A 20,782-nucleotide genomic window follows, 5' to 3' on the forward strand; every position below is an offset into this window, starting at 1 on the left:
GGCAATCCATGTATTACAGCAAACTTAAAATGTTTTTGCATGTTCTAGAGCTGAATCCCACAGGAAAATGAAATCTTACAATCGACGCTAGCTAGATTGCTGAGAATATTTTAATATACTTTCACAACTTTATTTATACAACTTCAGCTTCGGACAATAAGAATTAGTCTGTGCACCATCTCAGAAATTGGAAGTCCTGAGTAATTCTTAATTATGTCTTTATGTATACCTGTTTGTATGGGAGTGCTCCTGTGTCTAAGCACTTGTGCGCTACATTTTTCAGTGCCTCTTAATAATGTGGTGAGACTGTAAAAACATCATGATTGCTTCTTGTTTTTTTTCTTTTTTGTTTTTGATTTTTCCTAGAGGGCACTGGAGCCTCCTGATGTGCATCATGAGAGACTTCTTCCGGTTTCTATACTGGGATTCATTGTAAACCTTATAGGAATATTTGTTTTTCAACATGGAGGTCATGGGCATTCACACGGTTCTGGTAGGACATCTGTAATTTTCAGTACTGTTTACTTTGTTAGCACCCTGTGTTCCAGAACCCTATTATCCTTCAGTGACAGCCCCAGTATTACATTTTTAGGTCTTTTTAGTGGCAATCCTGGACAAATGTATACGGGACTTGTTGCAGTGTTGATGTCCATATTTTAACACCAGCCCTAGTTACTACTGTAATTCATGTATTCACACATAGTTCTCACCCATTAACTGTAAGACCTGGAACTCCAGAATCTGCATTCTGGAACATGAGTTCTACTGTACCTTATTGGAAGAGAGATGCAGAGTATCTTCTGGACAAAATTAAGCTGTAGTTAGGCAGAGTCTTTACGAGCAAAATGTCTGAAACAAATTTTAGTTACAGGATGAAGATTCAAGTACTTCTCAACTTAGGGTCTTTGGGTCTCTTGAACTTTAAATGCAGAATTTGCCTAAATGTATATGGTAAACGTTCTATTTCTTTTTTTTTCCTCCAAGCTAATTGGTAGCTATTTCAGCTTAACATACAAACTGATAGTATAAAATAGCCTATGGACTTTAAGCAGCAATTTAAGCTTTAATTTTTAATGTATGAATAATAGCCAGTTTCGAGTTTTTAGCTGTTTTTAATGTTGTTGTATCTAGTTTTGTGCACGTATTGAGTTGGGTTAAAAATAACACAACTTGTTTGAGAAGTAGGAATGTATAAAAGTACTTGACTTTTCAAATTGGATATGTATTTCATATGGCTACACAGCACAGGTTTAGATATAAACAGCTTGTGTTAATTTTATTCTAATTTATTTAAAGCCACATCTTGAAGTGACCTAAAAGATGAATATGTTTTAAGTAGCTTAGAGACAGATGTAAGTATACTTCTATTTGGCACTTAAATTTATACTCATTTGTTTATAGGGCATGAACACAGCCATTCTCTGTTTAATGGTGGTCTCAGCCATGGACACAGTCACAGAGGTCATGGTCACAGCCATGAACATAAACATGGACACACTCATGACCACAGCCATAGCCATGGACACTCTCATGGTCAGGATTATTGTCATGGTAGGTGCTTAAAGTCATAGACCATGTCTTGAATTGGATATTTAAATGTGGTATTATTGATTTTTCTGAACAGAAGAGAGATGCTGGCAGCTTGTTGTTGTAAGCAAACAAGGAAATAGCTTAATTAAATATGAGGTGTGCTACGCCAGTGCCCTGTTTTGTGGATCATTTTGCTAAATGCTGTTTAATTTGTGATCTATGCAGTGTTAGTTTTTAAAAGTTTTAATTTACCTTTATATTTTGAATATTCACCTTAATTTTATGTGCAAGCAAAATATAAGAGTATGTATGCAATAGCAATATAATAATTTAATAATAATAATATAATCATATTAAGTGCTTTATTTCAATTTTTGATGAAAATTAACAGACAAAATTAAGATGCTTTGCTAACTTCCCTCTCATGTGTGGTCCTTGCTCTCTGCACATTCTCCCCACCTTTCTTCAGTAGAACAATTTGATTCTTGCATAAACTATTATATATGCTCACTAGAAGTCATTTCCTATCCTATGACAGTTTTTTTTTCTTAAGAGATTTTTCTGACTTTTTCCACAGAGGCCTTAATCTACTTGAATGAGAGGATTTTTTTTGACTTAGTTTTACCTTCTCTGTCTTATCCGTCTTGTTGTACATACCATTTAAATGCTTTCTTGATGGAAATATTCCTTGTTAGCAAATTTGCTGATTGTACTCTTTTTGCTTGTATGTATGGTTTGTGTTCTTGAGATGGCTTCTTTTGCTAAGTATTAGAAAGATTTTGTTTCTCACTTTTTTGTTAAATAAACATATGTTGGTCTTTTTATTTATATATTTGTGGTATGTGTATGTATATATTATATACATATAAAAGATCATTGTGTGAAGTGGTGCTTTCTTTAAAAATATGTTTTAAGAATTATTACATTGCTAGAGCAAAATCTAGTCATAGTGAGCAGCTTTTCTGTGCAAGAAATTTCAGAAAGGAATACCATAACTGAATATACAACTGGAGGGAGTCTTTGCGTAGGTTAATATGCCAATATTAATATTGTCTTCACAGATGACCATTCTCTTGAAGGGATGACTGGTTCCAGCAAGCAGATCTTACAAGGTATGAGAATAAATATAGTGGTTTATTAGTTTATTGTGGTCTGCCTGTGAGTACTCATTGCACATCTATTTCAGAGGGTGCCTCTGGGTAAATGCTACCTCTTTCTTAGGACTTCACAGAATAGCTCCTCTATTTCACATGTGAACAGACCAGTGCTGTATCGTGTGCATGACTGGGCATTGAGACATTCACTGAAAGTATTGACGCGATGCTTTGTCAACACAGTTTAAAATGGAGATCCCAAAAGCTGGGATTCAACTTCTGTTATGATGCTAAAAAATCAAAGAAGAAAAAACTAGGAAAGAGTGGTTAAAAGCAGAAACCTAAGATGCTGAATTGAAATGTATGCCTTGGAAAGTGGAAAAAGTGCTGTTACTAAGATAGGCTGTATTTGAAAAACGCAGATGGATAAATAAACTCAGTAACCCTTCAGCAATTAAAACGTCATTTCATCAAGCTATTACTTGGTTTAAACAAGATGGTCATTCAAGCTATAATTACTTGAAGGGGAATTGGAGTCCATAATCTCCTGAGCATTAGTGCATATAAACTACTGATGATGTCAGTTCTGAGCTTTAAATTTTTTTTTAAGCATTCAAAAGTTAGAGTGAAAGAATTGTACAATGTAAGAAGTAGTTATCTGGCATAGCCAGATGTACATACTGTGTTCTTCTATTGCGTGATTTTCTGGCTTGTTTGTAGTCCTTGCAAGGGAACATTTTCAACCTCTTCCAATGTTTATATCTTCCACCATTATGTTTATGTATATTCAGTACTTCAAAAACAGATATGAAAAGACTGACTTCCAAATGGAACGCGCGTTTTAACTGAATGACAGTTGGAAAAAAAAATCAATTATATATAGATATGTATATTTAACTTTTCAGTATTGTGCTGGGTTGGCCCTGGCCACCAAATAAGCAACCACCTGTTGCTCCCCATCCTGCAGTGGGACAGGAGAAAGAGTCAGAAGAGTATGAACAGGAACTAAGTTTAGGATGAGATATAGGCAGTTTAAAAAGTGAAGGGGGGGGAGTGGGTGCAAAGGCAATCCGTCACTACCTCCCAGCCAGATCCTGAGCAACAGCTACTTTGGAAAGACTCAGTTTTATTACTGAGCATGATGTTATGGAATAAACATAAATACTAAATAACAATAATTATAATAAATGGAATATCCCTCTGGTAGTTTGGGACAGTCGTCCCTGCTGTGTCCCCTCCCAGCCTCATGTCTGTCCCCAGCCTACATGCTTTGGGGACAGAGGGAGTAACAGAGAAGGCCCTAAGGCTGCTTGTGCAAGCATTGTTCAGTGGTAGCAAAAATACTGATGAGTTCCTAACAAACCTAATACCTGGTGCCATATGGCCTGCTGTGAAGAGGTTTAAATCCAAGCCAGCTAAACCCAATACAAATGAAAACGTAGGAAAATCGTTAGAATGCTGATTTATAGTTGTGGGTTATTTTGGGGGTGGGAAGTATTATTGGAGTCTCAATATTTGTGTTCAGAAAGCTGTTTCTGAGTGACTGTTCTCATTATTGCCAGCAGAGAGCTCCAAAGACTAAGTTTTGGCTAGCTGCAAAGTGCTCAATTACTCATTTTTCAACTGGATGTGCCTCAAAATAAGAGTGAAGTTATTCATGTCTGCAGTGTATAATTACCAGAATCATTTGTCTTAAATCTCTTTGCCAAACAATTTCTCCAAGATATTGCCAATGAAGCATCTTTCAGAGCTTTACAGATATGTTGTTAACATTGTTTATCATCTTATACAGTACTTACCATTGTAAGTGTAAGGGGAACATGAGTTTCTTTAGAATAATACAGGTGGGTATTGAATGAAGAAATTTAGCTTAATCTGTTGATCACTGCTTAAGTTGATAGCCATGCCATGAAACACCCTTTTATGCTAAGTGCAGAAAATAATACAGTTTCTTCAAGTGCTTTATGTTTTAAGGATATGTTGAAACTCTGTGAAAGCTTTCTGTGTATTTGACAAAAAATGAAGAATTCAACAAGTACAAATCATGCTATCTAGTTCTTGCAACTCTTCTTCAGAGTATTTGGAATATTTCCATTAGCTGTGAGAGTACCAAGTTGTATTGATACGAATTAATCTCTTACAGGGGTATTTCTACACATTGTTGCAGACACTCTTGGGAGTATTGGTGTAATAATATCTGCTATATTGATGCAAAACTATGGTCTAATGATAGCAGATCCTATTTGTTCAATGCTGATAGCATTACTTATAGGCGTAAGGTAAGTATTGATATCACTGTTATTTGCTTGTATTTTCAATGCTAGTTACAGTCGAACAAATTACAGCTCAGAAGAACAGGTTTATCTGTTATGCTAATATTCTACAATGCTTGCTTTTATTCCAAGACTGATATGTTACCTCTGTTCTGTGCAGCTGACCTGATGTATTTTGAAATGTTACCTTGTTTTTCCTTTTCTTCAGCTACTGCTTTTGCTTTTAAGTCTACATATTTTAGCCCTGTTGGCGTAATACTACAAAAATGTCTTTCAGGTTCAAACCGTAGAACTCTTCCTCTCTGTATTTAGTATACAGTTATGTAAACCGATGTACTCCAGTAAATGGAGCAGAATGGCTTCAGTGCAGCTGAGTTGAGCCTGCTGGCACAGGACATGCCCTTGTCCCTGATGAATCAAGACTACCTTTTTTTTTTTTTTTTTCCCCTCGAGAGAGTTGTCTTTTCCTGTGCATTTATATTCTGATACATCCTTATTCCTTTTAAGATTTAGTGGAAATGCTTCAAGTAGTTTTGTGCTTTCCCTGTTGTTGCTCACCAAGATCATTGTAAATGTGCATCTATTTGGATTTGATTGGACAAGCAAACATTTTGTTCAGTGATGCTGTTACTGAGGCATTTCTGGCAACAGTTTCAACGGTGGCATAGGGCAGAGTGCTACAACTTGAGTTAGAACCTAATAACTGAACACCTTTGTCTCTTCCGCTGTGGTGAATGTCACCTGATTAACTGCATACTTACATTTACACCATATATGGCATGTTTATACTATATGCATGGCAGCATTTGCAGAATTATTGATGTGAATCTCCCTATTTATCAGAGCAGGCCAACATGCTTCAGGTACTAAATGCACACAAAAATCCATGTACTAGCAATCACTATTAAATTACCACTTGAATATAAACTCAAGAGGTTTACTTAAACGCCCTGTAATTTTGTAAAGGACAAATTATTAGCAAACCAATTCCGTGACTGAAATCTCCAAAAATTGGAAAGTGTGTAGGTTGCCACAGGGAAAGAAGCTATTGATGAGTTAACAGTTAGGTAGAACACTGATTTCCATACCTTTTGTATTTGAAGGGTCTGCCTTTGTGTACAGTAAAGCACATGTGGACCGTTGATCAGAAAATACCATGTGAATGATTGTTTTTTTGTTCCGTTCATACAGAGTTTGGAAGAAGACTCTAGCTTCCATAATAGAAGTTTGTAAAATAAAGCTATTCATAGGGCCATAGTTAGGATGGCCCTGTGGAGGTCTGTGTTCTACGCTGAAACGGCTGGAGAATTCCACTACTTGATGTGTCCTTTGACCCTATATCAGACCTAATGTTTAACGTGGTCTGTATCATTATTTTGTTGGCCCAAAACACTGTAAATGATCTCTATGATTACTTTACTAAATCTGAGTGCAGTTGTTTGCATCGTAGTCAGCAGAAGTAAATCTGTGTTTCTTTGACTGACACATCCTGGCACAGCAGTGGAGCAAAGACTAATTGCAGGTTTTGTTTTTTAAGCAGCCCAACAGACTTAATTACTAATGAATTTGAAACACACTTAAAGAAGATGATCAAGATGACTGACAGTTTCAAATCAATATTTTGATAGTCTGAGCCCCCATTCGTGGTGTTTAATTTTAATAATTTTCATTTATGCTCCTGGTCATAACACCATTGTTTGTTCTACCATATTCTTCACTATGCCATGTGTGTAATGTGTTCTTTTACAAATAACTCAAACGGTTTTTCAAATTTTATCGTAAGGAGATCTTTGGTTGTAACAGTAGGGGCCCAGAGTAAAAAGAATATTTGTGGTTTTTTTTTTTGGAAAAAAATAGCCCACTCATCTGTAAAATCCCCCTCTTTCTAGTTAAACCAACTTCCATAAGATGGAGCGGAATGGGAGTACATGTGTGTACCAATAAGTGGACCTATACATGGGTGTTTAAGAAATTGGATTCTTTGTGGCTGTAGTAGTAAAACCAGTGTAGTTTTGAGTCAGGGATACAAAAGCTAGTCAGATAAAGTAATTGTTCAAAAGTCCTGATGCTGTCTGGAGATTTTCCCCTAGCTGGAACTATAAAGTTTTGCTGATTTCAAGTAGGGTTGCATAAAAGCCCCAGGGTACTGCATCTTCTTACAAGAGTATGTTAGCTGGTTGGTTAAAATATACTACTAGTTAGATTTAATTGTTGATCTTCCAAAGCTGTCTTGCATGAATCCACATATATGAAACTGTCCGTTTCCACTTTAATCAGCTATGTAGACCTCTGGTTCTACATTACATTTATTACTTACTGACTGATGCACTATGCTAGGCAATGCTCTCCTTACTGCTGTTAACGTTAACCAGCAGAATCATAGAATCATAGAATATCCCGAGGTGGAAGGATCCTCAAGTCCAACTCCTAGGGCAAGCAGAATCTTGAGCTTGGATCCTCTTCTATGCCTTTTAGTAATCTGAAGCTTTAAAAAAAAACAGTTGGAATGTCATAAACCTGTATGGAAATGCTTTTGTTCTTGGCTGTCAGCTTGTTATATGGGAGGGAGACTTCTTTCCAGAAGTGCCTTTTTTGGTGTGTGTTGACAGGATTTTTTCTGTTTTGTGGTTGTTATGCTAATTATATCTCCCTTGACTAATCTTTGATGGGTATCAATAACCTGAAAGTTAACTGCGACTAATTTTACTGTCTAACTGAAGTCTGTGGTATTAGAAAGGGGACAAAATTCTATCGTTGAGCACTTGTGCTGGCCTTCTGTTGTTTGTTCTCAAATGCCAAGCATTTAGGATTGATTTGCCTAAAGTACAGATGCTTTTCCATCATCAGATGTATCTCGCTGAACTCTGTCTCAAATTTTACCAAAAAAAAAGGACTTTGTTTCCTGAAATTGCTTCCAGGGAGACCTCATTGTGACCTTGGGGGCTGCTTGTTTGTATTTTTTTTAACTATTTTCTGTGATACCTGTGTATTCAAATTGAGAATAAAAGCAGAACACAAGTCCTTATTTCCTTCCTTGAAACTGCGGTGCCTAAGAAGCCAGTAAAATGTCAAGGCAAATGCATGCAAGTGCAGAGAGCAAACATTGATCTTAATCTAAGACAGCTTGTATACAGATGAAATTTGTTCAATTTATGTTGATCAGTTGCTTTCTTTAATGTTGGGCACATCTCTGTGAGTTAGCATTACCGTTCCATTTTCTGAATGATGGCAAAGCTTGCCAAAACAAAACAAAAAGTCACAGAAGTATCTATGGGATGACTAACAAACTTCTCTCTGCAGTATAAAGCTGGACAGCCTCTAATTTGTAACCTATTTTGTCTTGTGCAGATGCACGAAAAATTGATCAACAGCTCTTCAGGGAAGTCAAGCAGTGCTTTTAATTCAAATGGTTGAGCCTTCCTGTAGACAACATCTCTAATTAGTGCAAATTGTCAACTACTGTTGCTCTGTGTTGCTCCTGCGATCCTTCAGTGAGGCTGCTCTCAGGTGACATAACTCTCTGCCTAACTCCTTGTGAGTTAGTGTGGAACATTCTGGCTGCAGAGTAAAAATCTGGTGTGAGATGGTCCTGAGGTTGTTTTTACCAACAAATACAATTCTCTAAAGTTTAGCAGAAGCGGAACTTTGGTAGCTCTTTCAAGACTATAACAGACGTGAGATCAGCACTTTGCTTTACTGGACTATGGCCTTCTGTGTTCCAGTAAAAATCAAATTTTTTGCAGGCAGAAAAACAGTCTGCATTCTACTGTTCTGATATGGAGAGGCAAAGGCATAAAGTCAGATAATTTTCCCTTTCAAATTTCATTATGATTTTACTTACTGTAGAAAGTTTGTTTTTTCTCTATTTTAACTGTCTATCGAGTCTTGACAAGCAGAGTCCTGTGGTACCTCTCAAGAGGAGGGCTATATCCTGTAGTCTTTAAAAAATCTTTGCATCATAAATCAATGGCAAATTGTATGAAGCTGGGGGGGGAAGGTATAATACACCTTTAAGTGTTCCTAGATACTACTGCTAATATCCGATTAATCTCTTTTCTTTTATTACTTTGTGTACTATCTCATGGAAGTGTCCATTTAGTTATTAATCATAAGTAGGAAATGTTTGTTTTATAAGTCTGTTTAACTGGTATTTTGTTTAAAGACTTTTTTATTAAAAAAAAGCTTGACTATTTCATAGTTATTTAGGTTGTCACTCAAGATTTTTAGTGAATGTTTTATCTATAACTTAATATTAAAGACGAACAATTTCTCAAGTCCATAAAACACTCTTGATATTTAAAACTAAATGCTCTTTTTCTTGCCTAAGATTTCTAAATGTTATTCTAAAATGTTGAAGCAATTTTTGTATTTTGATCAACTATGTGAAATTATTCATCAGACAAAAGCCACAACTCTAGTATGAAGCAAGTAGTTTGTCCAAAACCAAGATTGGAGCCACATCTTTCTAGAAAAGTACCGTAGACTAAGTATGATTCTAGATTGGGTAGAGCATGTAGACTACATGTGGTACTGGTCAAAGAAACGAGGCAATTTACTTCAGTCACTTAGTGAAGTTCTTTGTGTGGTTACATCATTTTCACATAAAGTCTAGAGTTGTTTGAGCGTGATACAATATGAAAGAGCTTTGGGAGAGGACATGCCTGGATTGTTTGGGGGCATATACCTGTAATATTTGGGGCATAACAATATGAAAATTATTAGTAAATGCTTTTGTTTTGTGTGCAGTTTTAAGCTGATTATCCTCACTTTTAAATAAAGGTACAGAAGGAATGTTCGATTGCAAAACTGCCCCAAATGAGCATGCTCCTTGTTAGAGTTGTTTTGAGCCATCATTGCTAAATGGCACGTGCTGCCTTCATTTATAGGGTAATAGTACCTGCCAGCCTTGGCTTTATGAGAACAGACCACTTCAGGTTGGAGATGTAAATACTAAACTTGTGATCCTTGTCTTGAGCAAAGCCTGCACACTGGTTAAAATTGCCATTGCCAAATTAAAAAAAGGTTTATGAAAGTTAGTTCCGAAATAGGCTGACAGTCTTGGCACTGCAGATGTGAGTGGTAGCTGAAAATAAATGATTTTGAAATCCAGCTGTAGATTTTGCAGCTACAGTATTTGAATAACCATAGCTGGTCTTGGGTCCTAGCAGTGTTTGTTTACCTCCCACAAAAAATCTTTCACAAGAATCCTTTATTTTTCAGAGTGCTGACAGCTCTAAATGAATTTCCTGTTTGTGATCTGACTACAATAACTGTGAAGGGTACTTTACCCCCCGAGTTGTTTTCAGTCTTGCTGTTTAAGTTTATGCCAGTGCCACAGTCTTGCTGGTACGCTCACAAACGCAGTGGCATAAACAGGATGGGACTGGAATGGCTGTAAGTGTTGTCTGAATGGGATGTAAGCCGATCAAGATTCTGATGCTTTCACACTTTGTTGTTGTTATTAATCAAGCACTGTGTAATAGTGGCAGGGTGGATTTATCAGATGTCAAGGAGTTTTATCTGCTTCAACACCTCTCTCACTTCCTCTGTAACAGTGTTCATGAAAGTGTGATGTGCTTTCTTGCTGTTAACTCAGTTCGCACACAAGTCACTTTCACTATTATGACTTTTGCCGAGGATATGTTTATATCCCGAGTCTTGCTTTGGGTTAGTCTCTTTCAAGTTGCATTGCATTATATAATAGTGGGATATTTTAGATTCAAAGCTTGGTAATTAGGGACAATTGTAAAGTTTCATCTGCTTTAGTAGCAAAGCTTACAGACTACTTATGCAAGAAAAAACTCTACTTGGTGAGGATTGTATATTATTTTCCTCGATAGTTCTTTTGTAATTAGAAAAAAAAGCGGGGGGGAGCAGAACTAGTGCAAAAGCTGCTGGAGGAACAGCTACATGTATTTTTCACTAATGACTAATCAAAAAATATAGGCGTTGGGGGAAGCTTAGTCAAAATCTCTGACCACATTTTCAGCATGCTTGGTACGATCCTCTTTCCTAGTGGAAAGATGAGAGGGAACTAATATTCTTAGTGCCTTCTGGTGCTTAAGTGATACTGGGTTTAGTTAGTGTTTGAGAAAAGAACATATTATGTGGACTTCAGTTTTTAATCAAAGGCTTTCTACTTCAGTAGCATGCATGAAACAATGGAATGTCAAAGACATCAGAAAACTGGATTCCATAGCTTGTCATGTTAGTTTGGTTTACAATGAGAGACTGCCTTGCGAGAGAAAGTGTCCCTTTGGACACAGATCTGTGCGTGGGCTTACGTGCTTTAACAGCATTTGTGAGAGCTATCACATCATTGCTGTTGTCTTCTGGCCTTTTCAGCTTGGCAAAAGATAAATTTGAAGCTGAAGTAGCTTCCTAGTTAAAGAAGAAGATATGACCTTGTGTATGTTTCAGCTTTTACATACTGTCTCAAGCAACTCCCTGACTTGTCTGTATTCTTTGGATTTTTAAGATGTTGACATTTAATTAAACACTCTGCTTTTGGGTTTCTCTGTAAGTCTGGATAAAAGTGTAATTTATGCAGCATTATTGCCAAAAACTTGTACAGGAATTTTCTCTCTTAAGGCATCAGTGTGGAGCCAATGCAGAAGCATGAATAGGTGAAATCTTGTCAGCAGGAAGACAGTCTTCTAAACTGTACCACCTGTACAGTGGAGTGTCTTTCACCATTCACCTTTTTGTACAATAGTTGAGTTTGAACTACTGATTCCAATGTACTGCTTAAAACTGCTTCCTGTTGCCTGGCAAGAAGACAAATTACTTGGTGCTTCTGCACATCCTGCTGATTGCATAGTCGCAACCTCAGAAGATCGTTCTGTTAGGGTGAAAGGCTTTCAGGATGAAGCAAATCTTAAGTTTAAATACATCTTCAGCAAAACTGAACTGTCTAATGGGGTTTTAACTTCCTCTTTTCCATGTGTCCAGAGTGAATCACCAGTTTCACTCACCAAATTCTTTTTTTGGAATGGGTTAAGTTAACATCCCCAACCTGCTAGTTCTAAGTTCCTGCAGGCTGTCTCTCCAGATCTTCTGCTTGCCAATTCTTTTCCACTCCATCAGATAATATGCATCAATTTTATTAAATAATGTAAATTTATACAAATCTAACATGTTTGGGTCAGACTTTATGGACGCTTTTTCCCCCTTAGCAGTCTATTGCAATAAAAAAGGCATGTTCCTACATTCTCCATTCTTTTAGTCTGTCCTCTGGGAAAAAATACGCAGCATATGTGTTTGAAGCCTTTGGATGCAAATGTTAGAGGGGCATTGTTGAATTTATGGGAATAGTGTTCAAAAAATCTTATGTTCAGATTGTATTCGGAACTTTTTTAAATGTGTTGGTCTTTCAAGCTCTTTATTAAGAAGCAAACCTGCATTTTTAACTAGTGAGTTAAACTGAAACAATTCAGCAATGAATTGACAGCTCCAGCTCCCTTTGATGTAATGCTTGTGATACGGATGTTATTTAGTGAGATGGGTCCATTGATAAGAGACCCTTTTTCCTCTATATTTCTGTAATACACTGTCCATAAAATGTGATACTCCACTTAAGCTTCCTTTAGACATATTTAGCAATGCAATAGTTGTCAATGTTTGACTTGGCGATAGGTCTGGTTTAAGAATCTCCTGCTTGCCTCTAATTGCTTCTTCCTATTTCTGAAATGATTCCTCAGTAGCAGCACAGCTGTGTGAGGCGACATGGCAAGTATCAGGCAGTGAATTTGGCTGGACTTAGGTCTGTTTACAAGGACACTTGGGTGCTCATTTTCCCAGTGGCTCATTACACAAGATCTGTGCAACCTCTAACTCCTTCCCACCCTGGCTAAGGGTCGGCCAAGGGGTGGGCTGAGCAGTTGAAGCTGTGTAAGCTGGCACTACTTCCATATACAGGTGGAACCATATATTTAAAAATGGAAAGGAATGGTGAGGTCATAGCATTCACTGCTTGTGAATATACAGCTGGTCTATACAGTGAGTTCTTCATTGCTTCATGAGATTTTAAATGAGGCTTTTCCAGTTTCCTTTAACAGCCTGCCCAGTTAATCTCTCAATTTCTTTCTGGTTGCTTTTCATTCCATCGCTCTGTGTATTTCAGTTGTGATGAGTGTTGAACACTGAAATTTAGCTTATAGCTTCTTAAATTTGTCATTTGTTTTGCTGTAGAGTGTTAGGTGACTGTTATGCTCTTGAAATTAGATATGGAAATTTTGGTATTGGGCTACAGATGTTTGTCGTCATCTTGAAAATTTTAGGATGCCCTACCAAACCAGGCGTGATACTCTACTACTAAACAAAAATCAACATACCGAATGCATAATAAGAGTGTAAATTTGTAGTGGTAGCTTTAGGGTATCAGCTTACTGGTATCCTGGTGGTTTGTTGTTTTTTGTTCTTTCTTTTTAAAAAAGAGGTATTAAGTGTCTTTTTAGTTTGCTGATTAAACAAGACCATGCAGTAAGGAGGGAGCCTTTAACTGCTTCCAAATGTTAAATCCTTGAGGTTGGATGAGATCCTACGCTTAGTTCACTTCAAGAATATGCTAAGCTGTCTTTCTGACAAAATAACTTTGTTATAGCTGGACTGGTGCATACTAATTTTGTTTTATGAACTCCCCATTATTATCTTAGTTCATAAGAAAAATATGCCTCAAACCAGACACAAAGCAAAAACAGTTTCAGTTGCATATTTTTATGGTTGGTTGGTTGTGATTGCAATTGAAATAGGTTTTGGTTTTAAGCTCTACGTATCAGCTACTTTGTCATATAAGTTTAAGATGCTTAAATTTCATCCCAAATTATCCTTACCCCCCGTTAAATTAACACTATTTTGTGATTATTTGCTAATTGTCTCTGGGAAATCTGGGAAGAAGTAATCTTGCCTTTAACCAGACACCGTTACAATTTTGTCTATCCTTTTACTTTCTGTAGCAGGTTTTTATGACAGCTTTCTCAGTTTCTGGTGAAACAACTAAAGAAAAATTCAAGAGCATTAAGGAATGTCATTTTGCTTTGTTCTGCAACTTTTGAAAGTTGCAGAAAATAGCTAACTTCCTTTTTTCTTTATAGTATTGTTCCACTTTTAAAAGAATCCATTGGAATTTTGATGCAGCGAACTCCTCCTTCTCTGGAAAATGCCCTGCCTCAGTGCTATCAGAGGGTGAGCTCTTACACTTTGGCCATTTTGCATATGATCAAACCACTGACTGAATGAACCTCAAGTGTGTATGAGGATATTGTGATTTTTTTTTTTCCAGTAATGCCTGTGAAAGGTTCCTTAGATTGGACAAATGGAGATACCTGTTTATTTTTATCTTTCTGAAATCCTAAATTGTATATAGCCTTGACTCTGTATTTTAAAACTTGATAAGTTGTTTTAGAAAAAATGGACCCTGAAGCTTTTCCTCTCAGTCATTTGTGCTGATAGTGCATGATGGTTTTTTGTTTAGTTCAGAGTAGTTTGTCTCTCTCAAAATCTAGTTCTTTCTTTAGTAAAGTGGTGCGCAGTAACATTGAAAGTGTGTGTGTTTGCAGGTTACTTTGGATTTGACTTTTTCTGGTGTACTCCTGTCTAACTTCTTTTACTGTGTCATGATCTGAACATGTACAGCACCTTTACAAAGTTAATACAATACATCATTTCAAGGATTTTTGTTAGAATTGTGCATATTAATACATTTCCATTAATAGTTAGAATCTCTATAATTTTTAATGGGAAAATTCCCACGTTTGCAAAAATCACAGTTTAAATTTGAGAGGGCATTCAACTAAATTTATTTTTTTCTTGGACACCGCTGTTTTCAGAAATGGTTTCAAGAAAATATATGCAGAATGTAAATTAGCAAGATACAAAATTGGCCCATACATAGTATCTGTTCTCAATGCTTTATAATCACAGAGATAGTAGTAATGAATTTAAGTGAATTAGCACAAATTGGATGATGAACTAGATGTAAAAAGTCATATTGCCTTCAATTTTTTTTTTCTGTTAAAAATTCAGAAAAAAAGGTTGCTTTTGCTTTTATTTTTAGGTGCAGCAGTTGCAAGGAGTTTACAGTTTACATGATCCACACTTCTGGACCCTCTGTACTGATGTTTACATAGGGACTTTGAAATTACTGGTAGCTCCTGATGCTGATGGAAGGTGGATTCTAAGCCAGACTCACAATATTTTTACTCAGGTATGTCCCTCATAAGTAAAAATCACACATCCAATACAAACTACCTGTCACATGATGTGACATTGTAATTCATATTAAGAAAAATTAAATGTTTCTGGTTTTGGTATCAATATAACTGTTGAAAAGCTGCTCTGCTCCAGCTGTGTAGAATTTCAAAATACTGCCTAGCATAAGTAGAATTGCTGTACCTCTCTGCGTTAATTTTTAATGTCACTTAATGGAAATAACAGTTGTTTTCTGAGGTGATCAAGTTAATGCAGAACATTCTATTATGTATATTTGAAACTAATTTTACATCTTAAGTCTCTAAAGGATTGCGTTTTCCAAGTGAGTCATTCACTCTTCCACTGTTTGTAGCTTTGCAGTTTCAGAACCATGTGTCTGGCAGGGGAATTGGGAGAACAAGGTCTAGTGTTCTTACCTGACCTATGGAAATAAATGGAGGAACAGTTCGAGAAAGTAGATTTTTCTCCTTGGTAATATTCACCCTTATCAATCTTGATATAATTGTCCAGATGAGTGGCAAAACCAGCCATCTGAAAGGAAGTTGAGGATGGTTGAAGACAGTCTAATCTTTCCCAGTGTTCAGCCTGGTGTTTCAAGATCACCTTGCATAACCAGTGGCCATCACAATGCTGGCCTGACACTGACGTTAAATAAATGACTAAATGAATTTTTTACATTGTTTTATATTGAATGCTGATAAAGTAAGCAAATCCATCTAAGCCTAGTTTAATAGAATTTTTGAGGAGATGAATACTTTGGTGCAATTTGCATACCTCTACCAAAAGTTGTTTTAGTGTGTCAATTCATTGTAGCCATTGTTGCTTCTTGCTAGAATCTTAGTGTAGAGCTCGTTCAAACCACAAATCCCATGCTATGCTCTTACACTTCACTCCATTTTAATCTGAAAGCTCTTCAAGCAGCTTACTTTTCAGGCTGTTACACTCGTACAAGAGAAAATTTGGGCATTATCAAATGTGACAGGTATTTAGGATGAATCAGAAAAGGTAATCTGGCAATACTAGTGTTAATATGCCTACGTATGTCCGTTTCTTGACTGTATGAAGAACCACGTGTTTCATACAGTACTCCCTAAAAGTTTGTAGGTTTCAAAATACCAGGTATCTCAGTAAACGATTTGCTGAATATATTATAGAATGCATTATAGAAAATGAAGATACTGAGGCTTTTTTGTAGGACAGCTTACTGGTGCGGACTCTTGTTTGGGACCATTGTTCAAATTACCTTGGCGTTACAGTTTTGTGGTTTTTAATCTCTCCTTCTCTTTTCCATAGGCAGGAGTAAGACAGCTTTATGTACAGATTGATGTTGCAGCCATGTAGTGAGTTTCTGAAACTGCTGTTGGACCAAAGTTTTCTGTACTGTAATGGTATAAAACAACATACTTATCAAGACAGAGCCTGCCTCCACAACTGGTCTGGAATTGACTGAATAGATTTCTGTCTTTGGGCTATGGATGGAGTTGATTTCTAAGGAGTAAATACTGAATGAATGTTATGGACTTTGGGTCTTGTCTTTTTGTGGCCCCTAAACTTGTAAGTTTTTGATGGTTTTTTACTTACTACATTTGTTCCAATATGAAACTAAAATGGTGGTACTGGAAACCCTGCAATGTCTTCAGAAAAGCTGCTGAAACCACTGCTCATTCCCATAAAACCAGTGTTATCAAAAATTGGAAACTTGTTTTGTACGTAATGTCACAATGGCTGACATGCTTCAATATAATTGTATGTTTGTACAATTGTTTGTACTTTGCAAACTTAATGAACCAAACCATATTGGGTTTTCAAAGTGCCTTTTATATCAGGAGAGGTATTTGCCAGCATAAACATGAAGCATCAAAGGGTTTTATTACTTTTACAAATATATCTTGTATGCAGTCTGATTATTTACTAGTGATGTGTGTGGCGCTTTAGTGTACTTACATAACTGTACATGTTAGAATTCCCTTATTCTTGCATCTTAACAAACAGGAAAAAATTCTAAAGGTAAAAGACAAAGCCCTTGTGAAGAGACTTTCTTACCAAACAAGCTGGATATTTTGTTGCACATTTCTTGTGGAAATTATTTTAGTCAAGATTTAGATTAAATTCCAAGTCTTAGTCTCTTCATATTGTTGAGAGTAATGAGATGTTACATAATGCTACGCATGTTCATAGTCACTAAAAGAACAGGCAGCTGAGGGAAGATGATGGTGATGGAAGCCATGCAGGAAGCTTTTTATTTTCCAAATTATGGGGCAAAAAAAATAAATGCCTAAGTTTGTGAACGTCTAAATTTACTTAATTTTAATAGCTTGTAGTAATTTTTATTAAAGTGAGTGGTGAGATAACTTTTGCCTTTCCAAATACTAAAAATGTGTTACACCTGAACAACCTGGTTGTTACACCTGAAATGGAAATAAAGACCACTGTTCGTGCTATTTAGGATTATGCTTTTCCAGATTGACAAGTCAGATGTTTTTAACTATCTCACTGTAGCCTTGTATGTTTTTCATTTGGGAAAAAAAAATTCTCAATGCAGTAAACTGTCATTTCCAGAAATGTTAGTGGTCACATTTTGTAGCATTTATAATCATTTTACGCTCTCAGATCTGAATGTTTTTTTCAATGACAATCTGCTATTCTTGGTATTACAGATGGTAATTCCACTACACTGTAGTAGTTAACTTAGTAATGGAAGATTTTATAAGAGGACATTTTACAAACAGAACGTTGTGGAGTAAGAAGACAGATATTTGTCTGATAAATCATAGCCACTACTGACTGGTATGGATTTTACGTATTTTTTCTGGCACCTGATACGGAGTAATACTGAAATCAGGGCCCTCTGAAGCCGATAGCACTGGCTTTGTAGCATGTGCTAGGCACTGGGGAAAGTAATGAAGGTTCATTTGTGTAAATGGTTTGCTTGCCACTGTTTCTGAATTCACAATAGAGATGAAGTTTCTTGCACTCATTCTGTTGCTCTTAAAGAGATCAAAATTCAGGTACTATTTACGTGATAACAGTGTTACTTGCCAAATTGATGGTTGGTACCTGAATTCTGCTGAAATACAGAAACATTAACATTGATTTTGTAGAAAGCTTGGGGTTGTACTTCTGTACTTGCAACTCAATGTTGAGTGTAAAGAAAAAGAGCAGTAAAAGCCATATACTATTTCTTAGTCCCTCCCAGTCTCCAGATCCTTCTTTATCCATATTGCTAGTTTCCAATCGTATTCAGTTCTGGGGATGCAGGTGCAGTTGCCCATTCAGCCAGCAGCACCGTTCCACATCCATCTCCTCTGGCCTCCTGCCTGGCACCTCAGTCAGGCTTGTTCCCCATTCACCTTGGAGATGCTCTGCCAAGCATGGAGGTCCTGGTGGAAGATGGCAGCTGAAAGTTATACGTGGCAGGGTAGTGTGCAATAATCTGTTGAGCAAATTTGAGTATTTTGGTTTAATATATCACTTGCCTATACGGCCACAAAACAGGTAACTAAAAGACGGTTGTGATCATAGGTCTGAGAGACCTCATTTTTTGTGGTGTTGCCTATAGACTGCTGCTGTTTGGTTGATGGCATAATTTCTTGATGTTGTAGTTAGTTACTATCTGAGGCTAGAGGGTATCAACTAAAATCATTTTAAAGGCAAGCACCATCCAAATTCATTATAATTGCCATGATCCAAGAGCAGAATTTTGTTTAAAACATTTTTATAGAGCATATTTTTGGGACTGAGTATTTCCGAAATACTGTATCGCTGCCCAAGTTGTTGGGTTTGGCCACTATTTTAGTTGTCTTAATGAAAAGACAACAGCTACAACTCGTTTCCAACTGAGAATCTGCCCAAATGGCAGTTGGGTGGGTTTTTCTAAGACATATGGCTACAAAATTTTTCAATATAGGAAATTGAGTGCAAAAGCCTATAAGCTGGTTAAAAATTACACAATATTGATTTTAGTCATTTTTGACGTTTTTTTTGCTTACGAGGACTTACCGTTGGAAGCATATGTACAAGTCTGAGACTTCTAATCAAAATAGCACCTTCTTCATTATTAAGGATGACTTGATGTTTCTGTAGTTTCTCATCATTAGTAGGAGTTGGTGACGCTATTTTTACATAGAAATTGAAACTGCTGCTACTAATAGAATAGACCTTTGTCATTAAACATTCTTTTTCTTTTTTTTAAATGTAGTGAAACTTGGTTTAAAGGTAGAGGAAGGAAAGGTTATTTCTAAATGTTGGTCAGTGAACCTATTTTGGGAATATAAACAAGATAGAAGGTGAGAGAAGCTGCTCCTGAACTGCAATTTTCCATCCTTTAAATACTTAACGGCAATGAAATTGTGGAGTTCATGGTTTTTGTCCCATTCCAAGTCCAAACTTCAGTTGCTAAAACCTTGATGCTTCTATAAGATTCAAACCTTAATCAATACTCATGTAACAGATCTTAACAATCATTTAAATGTCAGATCAGAACAGCTTTAGTTACTAGTTAGCCCTGTCCTGCTTTCCCCAGCAGCCGGCACAGACTGCCACTTGCTGATTCTTGACTATCCCATACCTTCTGCATGCGTTTACAAAAGTAAGTAAAGGGGATTATTTTTTTTTTTAATAACTCATTTCTCAGATCCCTTATCCTGATTCAGTAGTTAATTCATCCTTTACACTTCTACCAAAATTACTATCCCTGACTTCTTGGGATTCTCTTTTGGATTTCTCTCCCATTCAGGCTTTGTTGTAGTGACTATCTATGCTGGGACTTCATTGGCCAGAGACTTCTATAATGTGAAAAGGTACCAGTTATGGTACTCGTCTCAGGCATGTGAAGACTACATGCTTCAATATGTGCAGATAGTGGCTAATCTACTTGTCTGTTTCAGTGAGCCACAAAAGGTTCCTGCCTATGTGGTAATTTGGCAGAAATCATGTGTAAAAGGAGTTGTGTATATTCATTCCCCTTGTGCATTAAAGTTGTTCATGCGTATGCTAGGATCTTGTACAACAGTTAAATGAATCGCTTCAGTATTTTTGCTGAAGTGTGAAATAATGTGAATGAAGAAATTGCCAAAATCATTCCTGGTAGTATAAAACATACTGCTTGCATACACCATATTGCTTGCCTTTAACTTTCAATTACAATAATTATTCTTAGCAGTGAGCTTAAATTGAATCGTACAATACCAAAAAAAAAAAAAAAGTAAAGAAATCTTAATAATAACACAAGGCAGCTCACTGAGATTCTGAAGACTGTATATGATTTTGTTCTGGAATGCTAATGTAGTAGCTTAGCCATGACTTGTCCCAAGTGCAATATTAGAAATTTTTAATGTAATCTTTTCTACTTGAATACAGTCTATATAAAATGTTAAATGTCCTATATTGCTGAGAAGATATGGGATCAAATTTCTTTCCAATAAATCTTCAGTTTAAAAAAAAAATTGCATACAGGTCTGCTTTGTTGTCTTCTCACAGTATGTATGACTAGTTGAAATAGTAACCACCAATAGCTGACGCTGAAGAGGATTCTTGCAGTCTGTTTTCTGAGAACTGACATGAACTCAGCTGTGGTTGTTGCAGTTTGAATCCAGCACTTCAGTGCTAGCATTAATGTATGGAGAAATCCAGATCTATTTCAATTTGCAGCATTCCAAAGTAAATTCTGTGCAGCCT

General features: G+C 36.5%; 1 protein-coding gene across 1 annotated transcript in view; it reads left to right on the forward strand.

Annotated features, from left to right (window-relative positions):
• Nucleotides 1–20,318, forward strand: part of SLC30A7 (solute carrier family 30 member 7) — a 29,951-nt gene extending 9,633 nt beyond the window's left edge. The window contains exons 5-11 of the mRNA XM_035537236.2: nt 367–493; nt 1,402–1,551; nt 2,592–2,642; nt 4,768–4,903; nt 13,990–14,080; nt 14,952–15,101; nt 16,400–20,318. Of these exons, the coding sequence (XP_035393129.1) occupies nt 367–493; nt 1,402–1,551; nt 2,592–2,642; nt 4,768–4,903; nt 13,990–14,080; nt 14,952–15,101; nt 16,400–16,447 (753 nt within the window). The 3' untranslated portion in view covers nt 16,448–20,318. The remainder of the gene's footprint in view (nt 1–366; nt 494–1,401; nt 1,552–2,591; nt 2,643–4,767; nt 4,904–13,989; nt 14,081–14,951; nt 15,102–16,399) is intronic.
• The last annotated feature ends 464 nt before the right edge of the window (nt 20,319–20,782 follow it).

Source organism: Cygnus atratus, chromosome 8, assembly GCF_013377495.2.
Source record: "Cygnus atratus isolate AKBS03 ecotype Queensland, Australia chromosome 8, CAtr_DNAZoo_HiC_assembly, whole genome shotgun sequence".
NCBI classification, from domain to species: Eukaryota; Metazoa; Chordata; class Aves; order Anseriformes; family Anatidae; genus Cygnus; species Cygnus atratus.